This window comes from Branchiostoma lanceolatum, chromosome 1, assembly GCF_035083965.1.
Source record: "Branchiostoma lanceolatum isolate klBraLanc5 chromosome 1, klBraLanc5.hap2, whole genome shotgun sequence".
In the NCBI taxonomy this organism is placed as follows: domain Eukaryota; kingdom Metazoa; phylum Chordata; class Leptocardii; order Amphioxiformes; family Branchiostomatidae; genus Branchiostoma; species Branchiostoma lanceolatum.
In genome coordinates, this window is record NC_089722.1 from 15,513,949 (window position 1) to 15,533,398 (window position 19,450).

The 19,450-nt window shown below is 43.2% G+C and overlaps 1 protein-coding gene across 1 annotated transcript; it reads right to left on the reverse strand.

The window, feature by feature from the left end:
* Window positions 1-84: 84 nt before the first annotated feature.
* On the reverse strand, window positions 85-14,386 carry LOC136437105 (uncharacterized). The gene is made up of 13 exons (XM_066431585.1): window positions 13,849-14,386; window positions 11,168-11,370; window positions 10,508-10,616; window positions 9,087-9,200; window positions 8,490-8,689; window positions 7,646-7,820; window positions 6,844-6,942; window positions 5,466-5,624; window positions 4,141-4,257; window positions 3,172-3,303; window positions 2,208-2,321; window positions 1,507-1,757; window positions 85-864 (listed from the first exon to the last, which is right to left on the reverse strand). The coding sequence occupies exons 1-13, from the start codon at window positions 13,910-13,912 to the stop codon at window positions 370-372; spliced, it is 2,232 nt and encodes a 743-aa protein (XP_066287682.1). The 5' UTR covers window positions 13,913-14,386; the 3' UTR covers window positions 85-369.
* Window positions 14,387-19,450: the final 5,064 nt, after the last annotated feature.

Below are 19,450 nucleotides of genomic sequence, written 5' to 3' on the forward strand. Positions count from 1 at the left end.
GAATTTGTTTGAATTCTGGCGATTTTCCATGGCTGTATCAGATTATTTCTATCAGTAAAAATAACAAACACATAAGAAAACAAATACCATCATGCCCGTCGTCACTTGTAATTTTGAGCACTATAGACACATTTTCCACAGTTGACACATCGCTGATAAGTAACATCTTTGATATCTAGAAATATTACCAAGGAAATCGTTTAACTAGGAAATATTCGTATGTTAAATTTGTATATAATAAATCGGCTCAATTCGGGAAATCACTTAAACGGTCTACGTTTATCTTTTGTTTCATTTTTAACGAACTGGATTTTGCCATTCTTCTATAGCGTCGGTAGGCGGCGCTCTTCGTGTTAGACTTCGAGGCCTTCACGACATCCGACCAAGTTGGATGGGTGTGCTCCTTGCGGGGGATGAGTGTGCCTCGTCGAAAGGTTCCTGTATGATGGCTTCCTTGTCGCCCTGAATGATGGCTTCCCTCTCAGCGTTCTTCCGCTGTTTACGCTTGTAGATCACTACACCAACTACGATGCAGGCCAGTAAAACTCCACAACAAACGGCGATCCACACCGCCTTGCTTTTCCCCGTGGGCACCACGCAAAGCCGCCCGGGGTTGTCCCCACGCGAGGCCGATTGGTCCTCGTACCCGTCCCGGCACTGGCAGGTGAATGAACCCACCGTGTTTGTACAAGACGCTTTGTACGAGCAGTCGTTGTGCTCCGGGGCCGAACACTCGTCTAGGTCTGTCACGTCAAACAGGTTCAAGTCGATGTTCAAATCCGTTCCGTTTTTAAACTCCAGGACCTCACCGAACGCCGCTATCACTTCGTCCCGGCCTTCCTCAGCTGTCTGCAGGATGTGAACCTGTAAGGAATGAATGGACTATCAGGGGTTGGAAATCAAGTGAAAGTGTTAAGGGTTTTAGTAAATTTAGTATCATATCATGCATGAGGAGCATTTCTAATAGAAAACAATAATGTCACATCGTCAACTCTTCCCCTTAACTTATTTTCCGAAACACGCACGCACGCACACACACGTACACTCTCTACAGAGAGAGAGAGAGAGAGAGAGAGAGAGAGAGAGAGAGAGAGAGAGAGAGAGAGAGAGAGAGAGAGAGAGAGAGAGAGAGACAGACAGAGAGACAGACAGACAGAGAGTGTGCGTGCGCGTGTGTGTGTGTGTGTGTGCGTGCGCGCGCGCGCGCGTGTGTGTGTGTGTGTGTGTGTGTGCGTGCGTGCGCGCGTGCGTGCGTGTTTCAGAAAATAAGTTAAGGGGAAGAGTTGACGATGTGACATTATTGTTTTCTATTAGAAATGCTACTAATGCATGATATGATACTAAACTTAGTACATCCCTTAACTCTTTTAGAGAGAGAGAGATAGAGAGAGACTGAGAAGCAGGACAAGAACTAGAATACTAACTGATAAAGACTTGCATGTATGAACAATAATATATACGCCATCTCTCTGCTCCGGTCCAGCTAGCTAAGGCTAAGTAACAAACCTTCATGTCAGCTATCACACTCCCTGCCCGGAAACCCAGGACGGTGGCCCCCTGGAAGACCTCCGAGATGTTGGAGATCCGGAACAGATCCTGGACGGTGTCTGTGACCTCAGCGGCCAAAGCCACATATTCCGTGCTCTGGTTCTTTTTGAGGTCGTCCGAAAACGGTCGAGACTTCAGTCGGATCGATAACTTGTACACACGGCTGGCCTCGCACTTTCCACGGAATCCCTTGAACCCAGGCTTGCACTCTGCACAATGCAACAGTGATTCACATGATGAAGATTGGTCATAGATCGTAGATAATAATGATATCGATATCATAGTATACATTCTAGCCCACTGGCCTCGTCTTGCTGAGCCCGACAATTGTCGGCTTGCACATGCTTGTTCTATATGCTAGCCCTGACAATTGTCGGGTTGAGGGTATTTCTAGAATGAGTACGTTACCCCGAATCATTTAAACTCGGAATTAAAATCAACGCGGGACCCGGTAACAAATAGACGCCGTGAGCTAATCGTGCGAACATCGGGAGGTACACTTCTCCGTACCCGGCAATCCACCGGGACAAATTTGTGGCGTCGGGGCCCCGCCGGGCCGGACTACACCCCCTGCGGGCACCGGCGCAATTGGGACCTAATCATAACTGAATGACGTGTTAGCAGTAGTCTGAAGGTTGTATTCAAAACAAGTATTTTACCTACTGCACAGGAACCACAGCTAAGCTGACATTCATCCAGCATCCAAGTGGGGTTCGCCTCACACTCTCCATCAGACGCCCAGGCTGGGCACAAAACGTTGTTGTCCTCACAACCTAAGATAGACACAAACGTTAGGCACCACCGTTTGAACAAAACAAAAAAAGCCTTTGCATTTTTTTCTTCTTTTTCTGTCGAAAGTGTCAACAAAAAAGTAGACTAATTTCAAGAAGAAACTATACTAGGCTTTTCGCAGCATTTCGTACTTCCTTCTAGTGATACGTGTTTTCTCGCATTTCAAAAAGGTATGAAAATGAGAAGAGACGCTAAAAAAAATCCAGAGCCACTTACGTCTGCTTGGATATTAGTATTGTAAAGGGACGGCGCAGGCACCTCGACCTTTGAATTTGAGGGTCGCTTTTCTTGAAGAATGTCGAAGCATTCGTCAACAATTCGGATTAGTTCCACTGTGGGTTGGGACTTATCAAACCGTTATGACTGACATACATGATTTCCAATCGCCAGGGAGCCGTAACCATTACGCCCACGGCCCCACACTGTATGTAGAGGGTCAATGTATTTACCGAAATGCACGAAATACACCTTCGAAATGAGATTTGATGGGTGAACATCACAGGGTGCTATTTTTCGACATAGAACGATGTATCACATAACAATGTGAACAAGAAATCCACAACAAATACTTCGCGATCCCGTCGGAAAAATATGCGACTGTGCGATCCCATGGCCAGACCGCGTATTTTCTGTCTTTTCCTCTGCCATGACCCTTGTTGCCAGGGCCATAAATACATTATTCTGTGCCAACAGATAGCAACCGGTGATGTGTACTCATAACATCCTACTGTATTTCGGTAGCTTTCACCCATCTTCACGTGTATTTCGAAGGTGTATTTCCTGCATTTCGGTAAAGACACGGACCGGTATGCAGATGTGACATGTATTTACCCGTTGCTGATGTCGGTACTTCGCAGGCGTTACAGCTGAGTCGGCACGACACCATCATGTACCGGGGGTTTTCATCACACTCCCCGTCCGCTGCCCAGTCCTCACACCGGTGATAGTAGTCCATACAGAAATCTAAGCAAAACAACAAAAAGGAGAAAAATAAAACCGAAAATATGGCGCGAAGATTCTTAACTCCCATCTTTGTGTTCAAGAAATGACCAGAATACACTCAGGAATATACAATAATCATAATGAACTTTTTATGGATGCAAATTGTCAGTCAAATTGGGAACACACTCTAGCCAAAAAAGCCAGTAGGAATGGCCCCAGTAACAATATGTAATTGTGCACTGTATATTTGTGAAATTGTAAATGTGTAAATGTGCTGATATGCTATGTATCAATGTAAGATTGAATAAAGATATGAAATGTCAGTACTGCAGATAAGTGTATGTCCTCTGTATATCATTTCGCCCATCAACGTGAAGTGGGGTGACTAATCACTATACCGCGTATTTCATGTTGTTACCTCCATGAAAAATGGAGGTATAGTTTTTGTAGTTTCTGTGTGGTTGCAATTGTGTGCTCCTTGCGTGCTTGCTTTTTTTTGTGTTTCCGGATTTTTGTGGTCAACATAACTCAAGAACGGCTGGACCGATTGTGATGATGTTTGGTATGTGGGTAGATCGTGGGAAGACAAGGGTCAAGGTCAAGTTTGGACCCCCTGGTGTGTGACCTTGTTGTTGTACTGTGACAATGGACGACTTGCCCTCGTACTGTGTACGTGATCTACGGCTACTCTATCTACGGGACGGAACGGTCCAACACAACGTGAAGGCTCAACGTAAACCTGGCTACAATTCTTCTCTCCTCGTTTCTAGGTCACACTACATACGGGACCTCTCTCGGTCTCCTCCTATTGTTCTACCCTAAGGTATCATATGATAGTTCTACACAGTGCTACAGTACCTTGATGGCACGTATCACAGCTTTTCCTACAGCCCGCCAGCATGTAGCCCTGGTTCTGTCCGCAGTCCCCCTGGGCGGCCCATTCCGGACACTGGTCGTGGAGGTCTCTACATTGGTCTGCAGGAGGTATGGCTCATGATCAGATATCTATTCCGACAGACGTAATGGGCAGTCACTAACTTTTCGACGAGGGTAAGTCAGAAAGAAATGCCCTTAGATATTTCAGCTTCAAGACGATACGTTTCTTAACGTTTGTGCCAAATTTCAACTCATTTCATAAAAATATGAACCTGCTACGATACTTAAAGTATTTATTTTTGACTTCCCCTCGTATATAGAGATCATACATCGATGAATAGAAACACAAAACTTCCCTGTACCTGCCGTAAAGGCCCCTGTCGCACAGTTGAGGAGCCTCGGCCGTATTCGTTGTTCGACAGAAAGATAGAGAGTTTTGCGTATTTTTCACCTGAAAATCTACTATATCATATTCAATGGGGCTCAGTGACCTGCGAACACCGGCCGATCTTTAAGGTAGCAGAACACAGTTTTCGGCCGATGGGGATTTTTATAGCCACAAGGTGACTGGCTTCTGACTGGTAAAAAATATAGTGCGGTGCACTTGAAAACTATACGAAAAACGAATATGTTTGAGTTTAGGGTACAACCTACAAATAACGCAAAAAATAAAACAATTCTGTCGGCGTATCGCGTTTTGACGCCCTCTTTGAAATGCCCTTCTGCGGAGGTAAAAAAACTGCAGCCGGCTCACCCGAGAAGACAGTTACGTCATGAGGCGCATTTATACACGCTTTGGAAAACCTTCACAATCCAAATCATACAGACTCAAAGTCGAAACAATAATATAACACGCAGCATAGGCCTTCAAGAATCTAGCCGTACTACTTTCTGTACCCGCATCGCGGATAAAAACTGTGTTCTGCTACCATAAAATCGTGCGATGATCGAGAGAACACCGGTCGTATTACTGCCAAAAATACCATTTAGAGCTTGCAGACTCGTCGACCAATCGGTGTTCGTGCTGCGTGACAGGGCTTAACCTTCTCCCTGCTGCCTAACTCTGTAACCAATAGGGAATTGGGTGCCAAACGGCTACTTAAGTGTGCTAAAGGTTAAAAGAACTGCGCCTTATGATAACCTACAGACATGAACGCACATATTGCATATAAAACTTGTGTGGCCTCTAGATAATCTCCAACGTGACAGAACGACAGTATCCATGGGCCAAACAATATCCAGTCTGCCCCCGTAGGATCTGACGTCTTGCCGCCGTTGGATCTGCTTGGAGATTAGCCTCTACTCACCTGCAGAGCAGGAGTCCATGTTGACCTGAGCGAGTCTTAGAGTCGTCTGCAGAACAGAGTCCGTGACCTTGGCCAAGAAGGTCAACTTCTCATCAGTGATGCTGGTGACGTTGTCACATGGGTTGTGGTAGCACTGCCGCATAGTTCCTCGATAATTAGCTGAAATTCAACAGTTTAGTAGAGAGGCTATCCAAATTCATCCTGACCAAATTTTTTCCATCATTTTGAGGCAACCATGATCTTCAACTTGCATGGCAATTCTAACACACGTGGACTTCTTGTAATACTTGAAGTATGTTTAGAAATACTTTATGACGAAACTCCAAAGGCAAAAGCCGGTCATAACTAATCTCCAAGCAGATCTAACGGTTGCAAAGACCGTATCCAACTGGCAAAAGGAGTTTCTATTGCTCCGGTTGCAATAAAAACTCATTTTGCCAGTTGGATACGGTCTTTGCAACCGTTAGATCTGCTTGGACATTAGGTTGCAACGAGATAGAGACACGGTGGCAAAAAAATTGACAATACAAATATCAAAATGAGAGTACGGCTCCTAACAAAATCTAGCGTCTGCTTTATTCTATCCCATCTCTTACATTCGTACTCATGCTTATTTCCTACGGTACTGTGTTTGATGTTCGGCCATGTTGATTTGATTATATGGATGGCATCAATTTTCGTCAATTTCCAAAAATAAATAAAAGTTTTCGACTATAGTGTAAATCACACAAAGCAGCTGCAAAATGATCAAATATATGCCGTAATTTTTCTTTAAAACATCAGATGGAAAACGATTCTAGATCGTAGAATGCCAAAATCAGGCCCAAAGTCAAAGAAGAAGATGTGAAGAAGTGAAAATGAAGAATCTATTATTCGCTGCACCATACTCTGTGTGTTAGTCAGTTGTTGAACCGCTTCCTGGACACGTAAATTTCATAATAATTAATGCAAGTTTAAAAAAAAAATATTATTCGCACGCTCGCATCAGTTTTGGGGTTCCCAGAGGATGTCATCCATGTGATCAAATCAACATGGCCTTATCTATGTTCACGGCTAGGAACATAGACATAGTAAGCTATTTCAGCGACGAAAATACAAATTCTACCGGTCGAACAAAACAACTGCAGCGTAGAACATCGGAAGAACTAGTAAAAACAAATGTAGCTAGTTTTTAGGGAAAATTGGTTTCCTAGCAACCGTTGCTAAGAAACATGCTTTTCGAATTGGCTCCACCCTTGAAAATATTAAGTACATACTCGGGGTTCACCATACCAAGTTTCATGCTTTTACCACAATTTGAACAATTCTAGCTATATTTTGCACCAATCGCCTAGACTATAAGTATCTATAGAAGGAAAAAGTTGTGTAAGTCACCAACCTGTGTCTGTCAAAGACACGCATCGAAAATACGGTTCTTTCGCCCAAAATGGCAGACAGTCACTCGGCCCAAAGATGTAAGAGCCAGTTGCTGCTCTTCCTAAGAAAAAGATTAAAGAAAAACTGTTAACGATTTTTAAAAGTCCTATTCGGCACATCCTTTCCTGCTTTCATTTGTGCTTGTGCATTCACTATAAGTTATGATTACCTTGTTTCGTCATATATATGATATGGCACTAGATTGTCAGCAACATATTGATAATTTCACATCAGGTTACTAGTATAGTTATTAGAATCCACACAAAACACAAGCAAAGCTTTTGGACACAATTGTCATAGTTCACTCCTCAATAAACTTGATATAAATTGAAAATCCTGACGTTTGTAGCAACGTAGACGGAGAAAATCATTCTTTGACTTTAAAGTAGATCCCGAAAAGCTGTTGTTGTAACCATACCACTGTAATACAAGCTGCCTTACAGGGTTATGTCCATGAAAAATGGAGATATTGTTTTTGACGTGTCTGTGTTTGTGTGTGTGCGTGTCTGTCTGTTTGTGTTTCCGGACTATTGTAATCAGCATAACTCAAGAACCTCTGGATGAATTGTGGGTGGTTGTTGGGGAGACAAAGGTCAAGGTCGATTTTGGGCCTTTTTTGACCTGTGCGTGCTATGGTCTTGATTTTTTTGGGTTTTTTTTTTTTGGTGGCAGATAGATTGTGATGTAAGGAAGAAGTGGTGTAGGTGTGGGCCCCCTAGCGGCTCGTTCGGCATGTAACGACAGACTTCTTCGCTCTGACGTACCTTCGGCCTGTACAGTGACGTCCAGTAGCCTGGCACTAGCGGGGCCCTTGGACGTCTCATTCCATGTCTGTTGTAACGCGGTCACCAGTTGGGCCTCGTCCGGCTTGTGGATCAACATGAGGAAATCTCCCGTCATGTTGGAGGCAGCGGCGTCAAGGTACGCATTCGGGTACATCTACAGAAGAACAGCAATGCAACCGACAAGTTACCAACAAACTAGAGTTAAGTATTTGTGCTACATATACTTCAGGTTTGTTATGTTAGTTTAGCGATTACGGGGTCATTTTATAAATATGCATTGGTATAGAATTTTTTTTCTTTATATTTGAGTTGAATGTGTGTCGATTTGTTAAAAATCGAGAGAACGCTAGCGACCACAAAAACACCCCTCCCAATAAAATGTTATGGCGACCCTGTGACATCACAATTCAAGATGGCCACCACCACACATGCCAACGGATCCAACAAAGGTTTTACTACGCAAACCTGTAGCTACAGCGAGCTAGCCTGAGTGTCATCCTAGTTTAGTTCAAGGGGGGAGTATGGGAGCCCTGGAACTAAATTAGGATGACACTCATAGGCTACAGCGTATAGGAAACTGCTAGAGGGCCGTATATAAAGGCTAATTGCCAAACAGATACAGTGAGGGAAGATTGAACGTCCTGGCTGATATTTACGTCACGACCTTCCCTTCATATATCTGCTTGGAGGTACGTACAGGCTATGATCTTATCATACAACGTTTACATAATGTACACTTAAAGTCCAAAATGAAAATTTTCTTTTAGTCTTATTAAACCATTTTCCACATATATAACAGTAACATGAATCTATGTTTTCGCACCACTTGAAACCGTTCAGGAAAATATTGAACGTATGTCCGTGGGTCATAGTTCAAGACGTTTTCCAACATGAAGATGCCTTGGAATTCTGGGCCTCCTGAAGACTGGATGAACGGGAGAAGCCAGGCGCAGACGAAGTCGTCGGACCCGAGTTTGGTCTGACAGGGACTGACAGAAACGTCAACGGGGGAGACACCGGGAACTGAAAACAAAACAAAACAGTATCATGGAAATCCGTTGTCCTTTTGGTTAGTTATTCAGCTTGGAAGATTTTAACAAAAATGCCCTTGCAGTTCCAGAAGAAGCTGCTAGAAGGATGAAAACTACACCATTCTTTCCTTATATCAAAAGCTATCTGCCGCTAAAAAAAACCCATAGCATATCCAGGTCAAAAGATAAAAAACAGGAAGCTCTACTGCAGTACCAAGGTCACATACCAGGGTCCCAAAATCAGCCTTGGCCTTCGTTTTCCCAACACCTACATACATACCAAATATTATCACAATACAAGATTCTTAAGTTATGTTGTTTTCGACAATTCGACATATCCTAGAAAAATTAAACGAATTGGAAAAAAAATCGAAAAGTCATCAACAAACCTTCGCTCTTGTCAAAAGCCACAAATATGGTAGTGTAGTTCTGCTGGCTGCATGACGTCATCACCCTGATGATCTCCAGCAAGGCCGCCATGCCGGAACCGTCATCATTGACACCTAAAACACGGTCCCAGTTCTGCTTAGGCCTCCATTCCACTATTTATTCTGATTTACCACATTTGTGGAAGGATTGACATAACAGGTGACAGACTATCACCTTTTCAAGATGTCAATCCAGATCTGACTGTAAGGTTTAGACCATCGCACACCGGGGCATGCCCCTACTCTTTAGTCTTTTTCGAAAGGTGTGGTGGGTTCTTTAACGTGCGCGGGGTGTGGCTCTCCCCAAACACGGGACCTCCATTTAACGTCCTATCCGAGGGACGTCCCTAACCGAAGCTAGGTACTCATTTACACCTGAGTGAAGTGAGAAAATTTGTGCCAGGGCATAGGGCAAAACGTCCGGGCGCATGTCCAGACATGTCTGGGGGCAAGCCAGCGGATCGAACTCGGGTCCCCTTGTTTGACGGCCGAATGTTCTAGCCGTTACACCGCACGACGCCACTAGACAGCGATCGCGCTGCCCTCTCGCTGCGACCTAAATCGGATTTGTCTAATCCTTGATTTCATAATTGGAATATCATACAAAATGTAAAAGTATGGCTGAAAAGACAACAAAACACACAAAGCGTAAAAATATTCGTTTTTTATCTACGAAATTCGTTGAGCGCTATATCAAATTTGAGGTCGCAGAGAGCGCGCCGCGAGAGCGCCGTCCTAGTGGAATGGGGGTATAACTAGTAGTGGCGAAATGCTAGTCTCCAACCAGACCCAATAGATTGCAAAGACCGTATCCAACTGGAAGAAGGAGCTTATAGTGCAATCTAATCTTGGGTTGGCTATGAAAACTCCTTCTGCCTGTTGGATACGGTCTTTGCCAACCCGTAGGTCTGCTTGGAGACTAGCGAAATGCAGTCTTCACATACATGTATATGCTTTACGCAAGATGTTAAATCTAGTCTCCGGCACCTCTTGTGCCGTTAAAATTCTGAACACAAGTTATCCTATAGGGGGATCCGTGACTTTGTTCCTGTCTCTTTTTATATATATAAACTATCCATCCATACAAACTATGCATCATTGTATGTCTATTGTATTGTTTATTACTGAAATCAATAAATCATTAACACCTAAAACCCAGTCATAGTTATCTCAAATTAGATATTGGGAGGGAAAATGGTAACGTTTCACGATCGTCCCTTACAACATCTGCTTGGAGATTACGTCACAGCGTTTAGTACATACACATGTCTAATCTTCCCCAAAACTTACGGATGGTAAAAAACCTCAATGTGTGTGGTGTTGATGAAAGCAAGGGGTTTAAAATTTCTTATTGTAACCTCCTTGATGAAAGTAAGTATCACCTGGAGAGGTGGCCACGGTGTCGTAATGTGCCCCCACAGCCACGATCTTGTCGTCTGCGGTTCCGTTCAGTTTCCCGCGCTTTACGCCGATGATGTTGGTGCCACTTTCCTGCAATGGTGTAAAAAAATCATGTTTCTCAACACGACGCCTTCGTCTCAACAAGAACAAGATAATCTTCTTAGTCATATCTTCTAGCCAGTCTATGTGACAGAACTCTACTCTCCAAGCAGAGATTAGTGGGGAAGATCGTGACCTTTTTATCCTCTGCCCCGTTTTTCGAGCGCGCTGGCGTAAAACTATCACTGATTGCCGGAAATAGGGGCATGGGGATCCGGGAGGGACTTTGACACATTTCGCAAATAACTACTCCTCCCCTTGTCCTTTGAGCCTGCGACATGGAGCAGAGGAGATGGCGGACGAAAAACGGGGCAGAGGATAAAAAGGTCACGATCTTCTCCACTAACCTCTGCTTGGAGAGTAAGGAACGAATCCTTTAAAATCCTTCCGCGGACGCTGGTGGGGGAGAGAACCGCTAGGAGCGATATTCAGTGATGCTACATTTTTTTCAGCCAAAATTCTTGATCGAGCAGTAGCGGCATTCATTCATTCATTCATTCATTCATTCTTTCATTCTTTCATTCATTGAATGGAATGCTCACCTCCCGGTTTCCCCCTGGTCCAGTGAAGTTCTGAATCGTGACGTCCAGGCCGTACTCTTGGAAGACATCTTTGATGTGTGTCCTCGCCGCTGCCTTTCCTGAGGGGTTCGCAAGGTGGTGCCTGATGACTCCGAAACGTCCTTCCAGAGATTCCCTCAGAGCGTTCACAGACACCTCCTGGATATCGGCGTTGACAAACCCAACTATGGAGAGACGTTTTAGTGGCAGTTTTAGTATCGACTACCAGAAAATTACACTATATGAGCTGCTTCTCGCTTTTGCAAGCGGATGCTATACGTCCCCTTTCAGTTGACATTCAGACAAAACATTACTGAAGTAGCTTTTTATAAAAAAAGCTCATGTTGGCATTTTAAAGGCAACCCAAAGTTAGGGCCTGAAAATCGGATATTGAAAGTCAATTTATTTAGTAATTTCTATACATGATTAGTTCAAACAACACTATCACAATGTATAACGACGACCATAATGCAAAAATATAACTTCGTTGTAATGTGAGAACTCACTGAAAATCGTCGCTGGGGTTTTTGTAGGCTCGCGAAACTAAGGGGATCATCGTATGGCATGTTTTAGCACGGTTTTAAAATGCTCAAAGTATGAAGTTATTACACAAATGTGCTAGACAGTGTTAGTTTATGTCACTACCATAACTATTTCAGGCATTTTTTTTAATTGCAATTTTTGGTCCCTAATATTGCTTTGGTTGCCCTTAAAATCACTTTTGGCCGAGTATCTGCTATTTTTCATCACTATCATGTTTCTGATGGGTTTCAACTTCAATAACAATGCGGATTGCCTCCCTTTGACTATATGAGGAACGTTTCCACAATACCCTTGGATCATCGTTCAGACACGACAAACAAATAAAGGGAAGAATCTCGAACAAAAAGACAAGGGGATTTCTGTAATAGACAGTTAGTTGTTTACTACAACAGTAGCGGGAGCTGTCTGCAGATGGTGCAGGAAGCAGGCCGGATGTCTCGTGGTGCATGGGAGTCTGCTACCTGATTAGTACATTGGCTAGTCTCCAAGTCTCTTACACAATAGTTGGAGGGGGAGAGTATGGCCTCGCTGTATTATTTTGTCAACATGGTATGGGGGTCTGCATGGGGGGTGGGGGGTGGAGGACGCTAAATTCAGGAAGGCTGAAATCTGTCTTCTGCGATTCCGTGTAAAGACGTGACACACGTACACTTCACCAGTTCACCAAACATCTGCTTGGTCGATAGGTAGGTCTTGAATTATGCAAAACCTTGCAGGGACCGTTTAATTTGGTTTGACACAAAACATAGGAACTTATATCGGTCCATTGAACCAAATTGCGTTGCTAACTACGCTGGAAAAATGCATCTAGAGAATTCGTCGTATCTTAACAGTACCACCAAGTCCAACTGACCATTTGCCTATTCGATAACATTAACAGGCTTGCAACAGACTGCGTACGTGAAAAGACAGAGTGAAAAGTTTTGCCGTTCCTGTGCGAGAATCAGTCAACGCAGCTGGATCAACCCAGCTTTCAACACGGGGCACCAGTGGTCGCGACGAATGACCCCGAGCTTCATCCATGCAAGGACATTGTATAATGTCCTTGGTCCATGCAAGGACAGTATAGAATAGAAGACGAATGTCATTTTGTGGTAGAATGTGTATTATATACCAAAGAAAGAAATGAACTGTATAAACTTGTAGAAAACCTATTTCCCTACTTCACACATTTAAGTACTGTTCAAAAATTCATATTTCTAATGCGACTAGACAAACCTCCCATTGAAAAACACGTCTGTTCTTTTATATCTACTATAACCGAAAAGCGAGGAGAAGTAGAATTTATTTAATGATAGTCATATTCTTTTGTATCCGCTAACTGTACTTGTATTATCTTTTGTTGTGACCTGTACTTAGCCAAGTGTGGCAGAAATGTGCAATAAAGGTCTTCATTCATTCTATAATGTCCTCGATCCTACTCTCCAAGCAGAGGTTAGTGGAGAATATCGTGACCTTTTTATCCTCTGCCCCGTTTTTCGTCGACCATGTCCACCAAGTTAGTGTTGGAGATGGCCGACGAAAAACGGGGCAGAGGATAAAAAGGTCACGATATTCTCCACTAACCTCTGCTTGGAGACTACTTGATCCATGGACCAAGGAGGTTATCTCTAACTAACCTCCTTGCATGGACACACAATGGGGGAGGGGGACACGCCGGCATCTTAAACCTTACACAACTTGTTTGTTTACAAAAATCTATTCCACAACTGTATGTTTATCACGTAACATACAGGATTCCGAAGATATCTACTTTGAAGGCTGTAACATGAATCTACAGGCCAGATGATAGAGCCTTGTATGGAGAAGTTTCGACTATGGTGACGTGGTCCAAGAGATCTATTTAGCATTCGACCACTGACTTTCTTTCAGTGTCTGGGTTTTCAGTTTCAGTACTCGGTTCGTACCTTTAAAAACGACCACCATAGAAGATATCTTTACACCAAGAACCGTTACTTTATCGCCTAACCCCCTCTATCAAGTGATCAACCCCTGCAACCGGTCTTCCACCTCCATTTTGTTTTGTCTCAGTTTTTGCAACGATTATGCATCTTTCAATTTGCATTGCACGGGGAATTCCCGCATCATCTGGGCAGAGCAAAAAAAGGAGCGTGACTTACCGATCTCTATAGATATAGCAGACAAGGCAAAGAACGGCCACAGATATCCAAACTGCTTCCCCATGGCTCGATGCAGCGCTGCCTAATTTTTAACGCCCACTGCTTCCTGTGCATAGTTCAGCGAAGTTTGTACGTAAGCATGGTCACGTGAGCGCCCCGAAAAAGTGCCCAAAGAAGCTCCTGAGGGATCGCAACCACCGCTACTACAGCCCTCTGTGATCCTTTGTCAGTAAAAATAGTTTCAAGAACTCTTTTGTTTGGTTGTACGACGACTGTAAAGAGCTGAGTCGTGTTTGCGATAGCTCTTTGTAGGAAGGCCGATCGTCTTCTGGTTGTTTGGTCTGGCAGCAAGCGGACGCTGTGCCCATCTGGCCGTCATTCAACTGCACGACACAACTGTGTATGTCTCCATCTCATGCGTTAGTTGGCAAAGAAACTAGGCTGAAGGTAGACGCGCCAGTGTGAACAGAAGTATTTTGGAGTCGCGTTCTTCCATGCGCAACGCGACACCGCTGAGAAACTCTAGACCGGGTCGTGTGCATCCCTTGAGACTTAGGACTAGCGTAAGGGTTTGGCCTCTCTTCACGATGGTTCGTTGCTAGGGAAAAATTTCCACTGTAAGGGAGCGTATCAGGTTACCGGGGCTCCCGCGCGGTCCCAGGGGGAGCTGTCACATCTTCTAAAAGATCATGATAGTTAGACAAACGATATCTCGCACATATCTCGCCAATTGGAAATGAAACTAGCCAATGTGTTTACCTAAAATCCTGCCATTTTACTAATGTTGCATCATTTTGTCTGAATATTTTCTGAAATAGGCCAAGTTTGCTGTTATAGAAAGGATGTTCGGTGTAAAAAATATCAAAATGGTGTAAATAAGTCGGTTATAAACGTTACTGAAAATCCAAATCTTCTATATTCTGAACAATAACAATAATTCTAAACTTTCTGTTTTAGGAATTTTTTAATTTCTCATTCAAATTATTTCTACGACCGAAAATAGGTCGAAAAAAAAATTTTTTTACACTCTAACACCCGTAAATCAAAATTTCCGCCGTATGAAAAAAATCCCTAAAACAAAAGCCTGGGGATATTAGTTCTCGAAAATTTAAGACCTCGATGAGTGAGTTTGAACGCACATTTCTCGAGTTTTTCATACCACTTTGGAACAATGTCATGCCTCACGGATAGGGGGAGGGGGTACTTGATGTCGGCGTAAACAAGTCCTGCAACATTCAAAGTCATCAACAATGGCGCCAGTAGCTTGGCTACATGTTCCATGTCCACAACAAAATGTCAGCAAAGATATACTGTCCAGAAAATAGTTTGTATTTGTGATAAAGTGTTTTTTCTTCTTGTGCAAGGGACCTAGGACAGAAAGGGCCTTTTGGCGCGAATTTACAGTGAAGACCTGCATATGACCGTGAATGACCCCGAATAGAACGCACGTTCTATTCGAATACGTCACTTCGAACGTAATAGAATGTTGTTCGAATTCTAAAAAAGTCTGGAAATTTTGGGCCCATATTTGACCATCGTGCTTCAGAACGAGTACGCCTGGAGCACTCAATCAGTTTCTTTCAGTTTGTATACGGAGGTCACGTTTTGCAGTGCAAAAACGTTTGAATATTTCTGCGGGGCGTGAAGCAACATCCAGCTACTAGAGTCCTACTAGTAAACAATCTTCTGACCTAGCAAACCCCCTTGTTAGGCCCTTGCGGGAGCTCACGACCATCTGTTTCAAATGCAGAGGGCAGACAAAGGGGCATCGGCCTCCATGTCAGTCGGGGGGAAGTTCATTGTAGATAGACGTATTCAGGACAGCCACTGTTTTGCATAGCCTCGTGCGTAGGCCTTCTGGATGGCTGGCGGAATTCTGCGCCGGCTTTTTTTGCGGATTCTGATTAGCCCAAACTTTAATACTGAACGTGACAATCAAAAAGGAAACATCAAAACGCGTCGTTCCGGTGGGAGTTTGATTTTAAATCTCATTGCTGCAACGGAGGACCACGGAGGCTAGCCTGTGTTTTATACACAAGCTCTCGGCCGGAGGTTACTGACCCCCACCCCATCTAGGGGGTGGCGGTTACAGGACCGGCCGGCCGCTAGGAGCGCGATTCGTCAGGTTACAACGGAGGCTATATTCCTTACATCAGAGGTCCCCCTCCGCGGCCTTGAATTACTCGTTTTTTTCGGGCTTTCTATCATGTCTATTTTGTCCCGTTTTCTTTTATGTCGACGAGCAAATTTGCTTGGAGAGTAGCCCTGAACAAGGACATTATATAATAGCATCTACCAGGCTCCGCGGATGGCTGGAAAAATAGTACAAATTGGCCAAATAGAGTGAATAATATGCTAAGGGAGTCGGCTACGGAGAGAGGGTCCAAAGTTCCAAACAGCAAACTGTACCCCTATAGCAAACTAACTCCTCTTGCATGTTTACTGTCTATTTGCCGATTTCTACTCTTTCCAGCCGCCTCTGGAGCCTGGTAGAGGCCAATTATATAATGTCCTTGTCCTGAATGATCCTGAATGTTTATTTTCTAATTCGATACGTCTGGTAGATGGATGAGTCAAGGGTACATGTTCTTGGAATTCTAACTTAGGCCATGTTGATTTGATTATATGGATAACATCGACTCGCGCATCAATTTTTATCCGTTTCAAAAAAAATAGAAGTTTTCGGCCATACTGTAAAACAAAAAGCAGTTGCAAAATGCATGCTGTAATAGATTGCAATATCATTACAGTGTATTCAACCTGTATATATATTTCGGAAAACGGATACTAATTAATGTCGTAGAATGTCAAAGTTTTGAAATAACAAAAATGAAGAATATATATTTCGGAATACCATACCCCGTGTGTTAACTTTTGTTCATCCTTCCTGACCACGTATTTTCCATAGTGAAATGAAGGCAACTTCAATTTTTTTGCCCAACTTTTTTATTTTTATTCACACGCTCGCATCAGTTTTGGGGTTCCCAGCGGATGTCATCCATGTAGTCAAATCAACACGACCTTAGCGTCATACAGGGTCACACGAGGCTACGAGGGATGTCTGAATGATGAACGAACAGGTTATCTGTTACATCTAGTTTGGTTTTAAACCTCTGTTACATCTAGTTTGGTTTTAAACCTCTTCGTGTTTGTCTGTCATTTAGTGTTTGTGTTAAGCCTATAGCTCTTTTAAATATGTATTGTGTTGCTATGGGTTTGTTTTTATACCCGAAATAAAGAAAGAAAGAAAAGATCTCCAAGATCTACCGGGGGCGAGACAGTGAGCGACACCGGGGCCAGTTGGATATTGTTCCGCCTATGGATACCGTCTTGGCACCGTAACATCCGCTTGGAGATTACGAACAAGTTGCCTTAGGTGGTGAGCGTGACATTTGTGAAAATCGTAACGAATTCTGGCTGCCTCGCTTTGCCGCAGTTACACCAAAACGGGACAGACAGAAAGTGTCATATTAAAGGAAAGCTACACAGAAAATTGAAAAGCCTACTATGCTATGCTTAAATATATCCCAAAGTCAAGTTCTTACTTCAAGTTGTTTGACATACTGAGTCCGTCATAGTTCAGGGATATTCCACCGTTTGTAACTTATGCCATGCTGACGCCTTCTCACCTGATGATTGAATTATATGACGTCAGTGTTCTAAATTTCGCCAACAGAATGAATAGTGCTTTTCAAACTGGCTTTTGTGAGGATTAAGCTGAGGTCGAGGAACTTTCCGTCGAATTTGAGGGAATTGACGAATTAGTGGGCTTTGAATTCTGAAAGTTCCTCGAAATCCATCTTCAGGAAAGCCAGTTTGAAAAGCACTATTCATTCTGTTTGGAAAAACACTGACGTCATATATTTCAATCATCAGGTAACAAGGCGTCAGCACGGAATAAGTTGCAAACGGTAGAAGATCCCATAAGTATGACGGACTTATGTCAAACGAGTAAGAATTTGACTTTGGGGTATATTCAGCATAGTATAGTAGGATTTCCAATTTTTTGTGAGTCCTATAAAGTCAGGAAGCGGGTGTTATTTTCCAAGAGATGATAATTTTAGGAAGAAAACAAAATGCGTACTTGTACTTCACAGTATATACGATAAAGTACCCACTAGTCCTGCGCGCATAAAAAATCATTCAATATGACAAGGTCTGAAAGAAAGAAATTGGATTACAAAAAGCGAAAAGAAAACTTGTCTTGTTCTGTGTTCTTTGATATCTTATCAACAATTGGCCTTCTTGGTGTGGCTATCGCCCCGCACTTATGTCGAAAATATTAAGGCTGAAGGAAGTGTCTAGGGACAACATGGATGTTTCGCACGGGGTTAGCGAATATGATCGTCGCGTAATTCACCTCAAATGGAATTCAGGCTGTAAAAAGTCGGGTGATTATATCTATTTATTCAGATTTACCACATTTGTTGAAGGATAGACATAACAGGTGACTATCACTTTTTCAAGATGTCAACCCAACCCAGACTGGAAGGTTTGGACCATCGCACATTGGGGCATGCCCCTACTCTTTTTCGAAAGATGTGGTGGGTTCTTTAACGTGCACGGGCCGGGGTGCGTGGCTCTCCCCTAACACGGGACCTCCATTTAACGTCCTATCCGAGGGACGTATATTCATTGATACGTTATCTATTGGAATGTAACACCCCTTTCTTGAGTTTAGGAATACTTTTAAATAACTTATATGTCGTTCTGGATTCCTGAAAAGATTGTATTTAAGTAATTAGCAACAATTACAATGGCCGAAGTCGTTTTAAGTGCTTGTTGATTTGACGCTTACTACTACGCTTGATATTGTTCGCCATGTAGTGGAAACTGGAAGCCTCTGAACCACAGTCTGAGACTGAACTGTCAAGGGAGCACCACAGGCAGACAAGGTCAGAGAGACTAGGGAAGAGATCGGCGTAGAGGTCAGTTGAAAGTGAGGGATTTGGCAAGGCAGGCTGTTAATCCGCCAGACCTTCCTGCGAACTGCAAAACAAATATTAGAACACTAGAAACTGAGGACTTTGCACTTATATGGCCGGCCAACTCGTCCATGACAATTTCAACATTCCCCCTTCTCTTCCTTGTTACCTTCGCCAATAAGGCTATGTTTGTGGTAGGGTCTGATGTACATTTGTATATATGTATGTATCTGTTGTGTATTATATGATTGTAAACCCTGAAGCAATTCAGCGCTGGCTGCCATTGCACGGGTAATTTCTGACCAATAACCCATTGTTATTATCTAGTATGAATGTATGCATATGTGTGATTTAGCAGCATAACCAAGAAGCTATGGATGGATTGTCTACGTACTCTCCAAACAAATGTTCGGCTCCGGCTGGTTTTTGACGTCTTTTATGCGTTTTGTCAAGCTTTATATTTTGTCCCGTTTTATTGTTTGGCTTGTCATGAAAGTTGTTATGTGGTTAGGTTTTTCATTTCACTTCATGTGAACGGATAAATGGAAACAGGACATATCTCCTTTGTTACTGTAACTGCATTTAAGTTTGCGGTAGTCTAAATTTCGCGGCAGTGCTATAACCACATACTGCTACAGTATTGGACAAAATTGTGGCTTTAGGTTCGCGGTGAAACG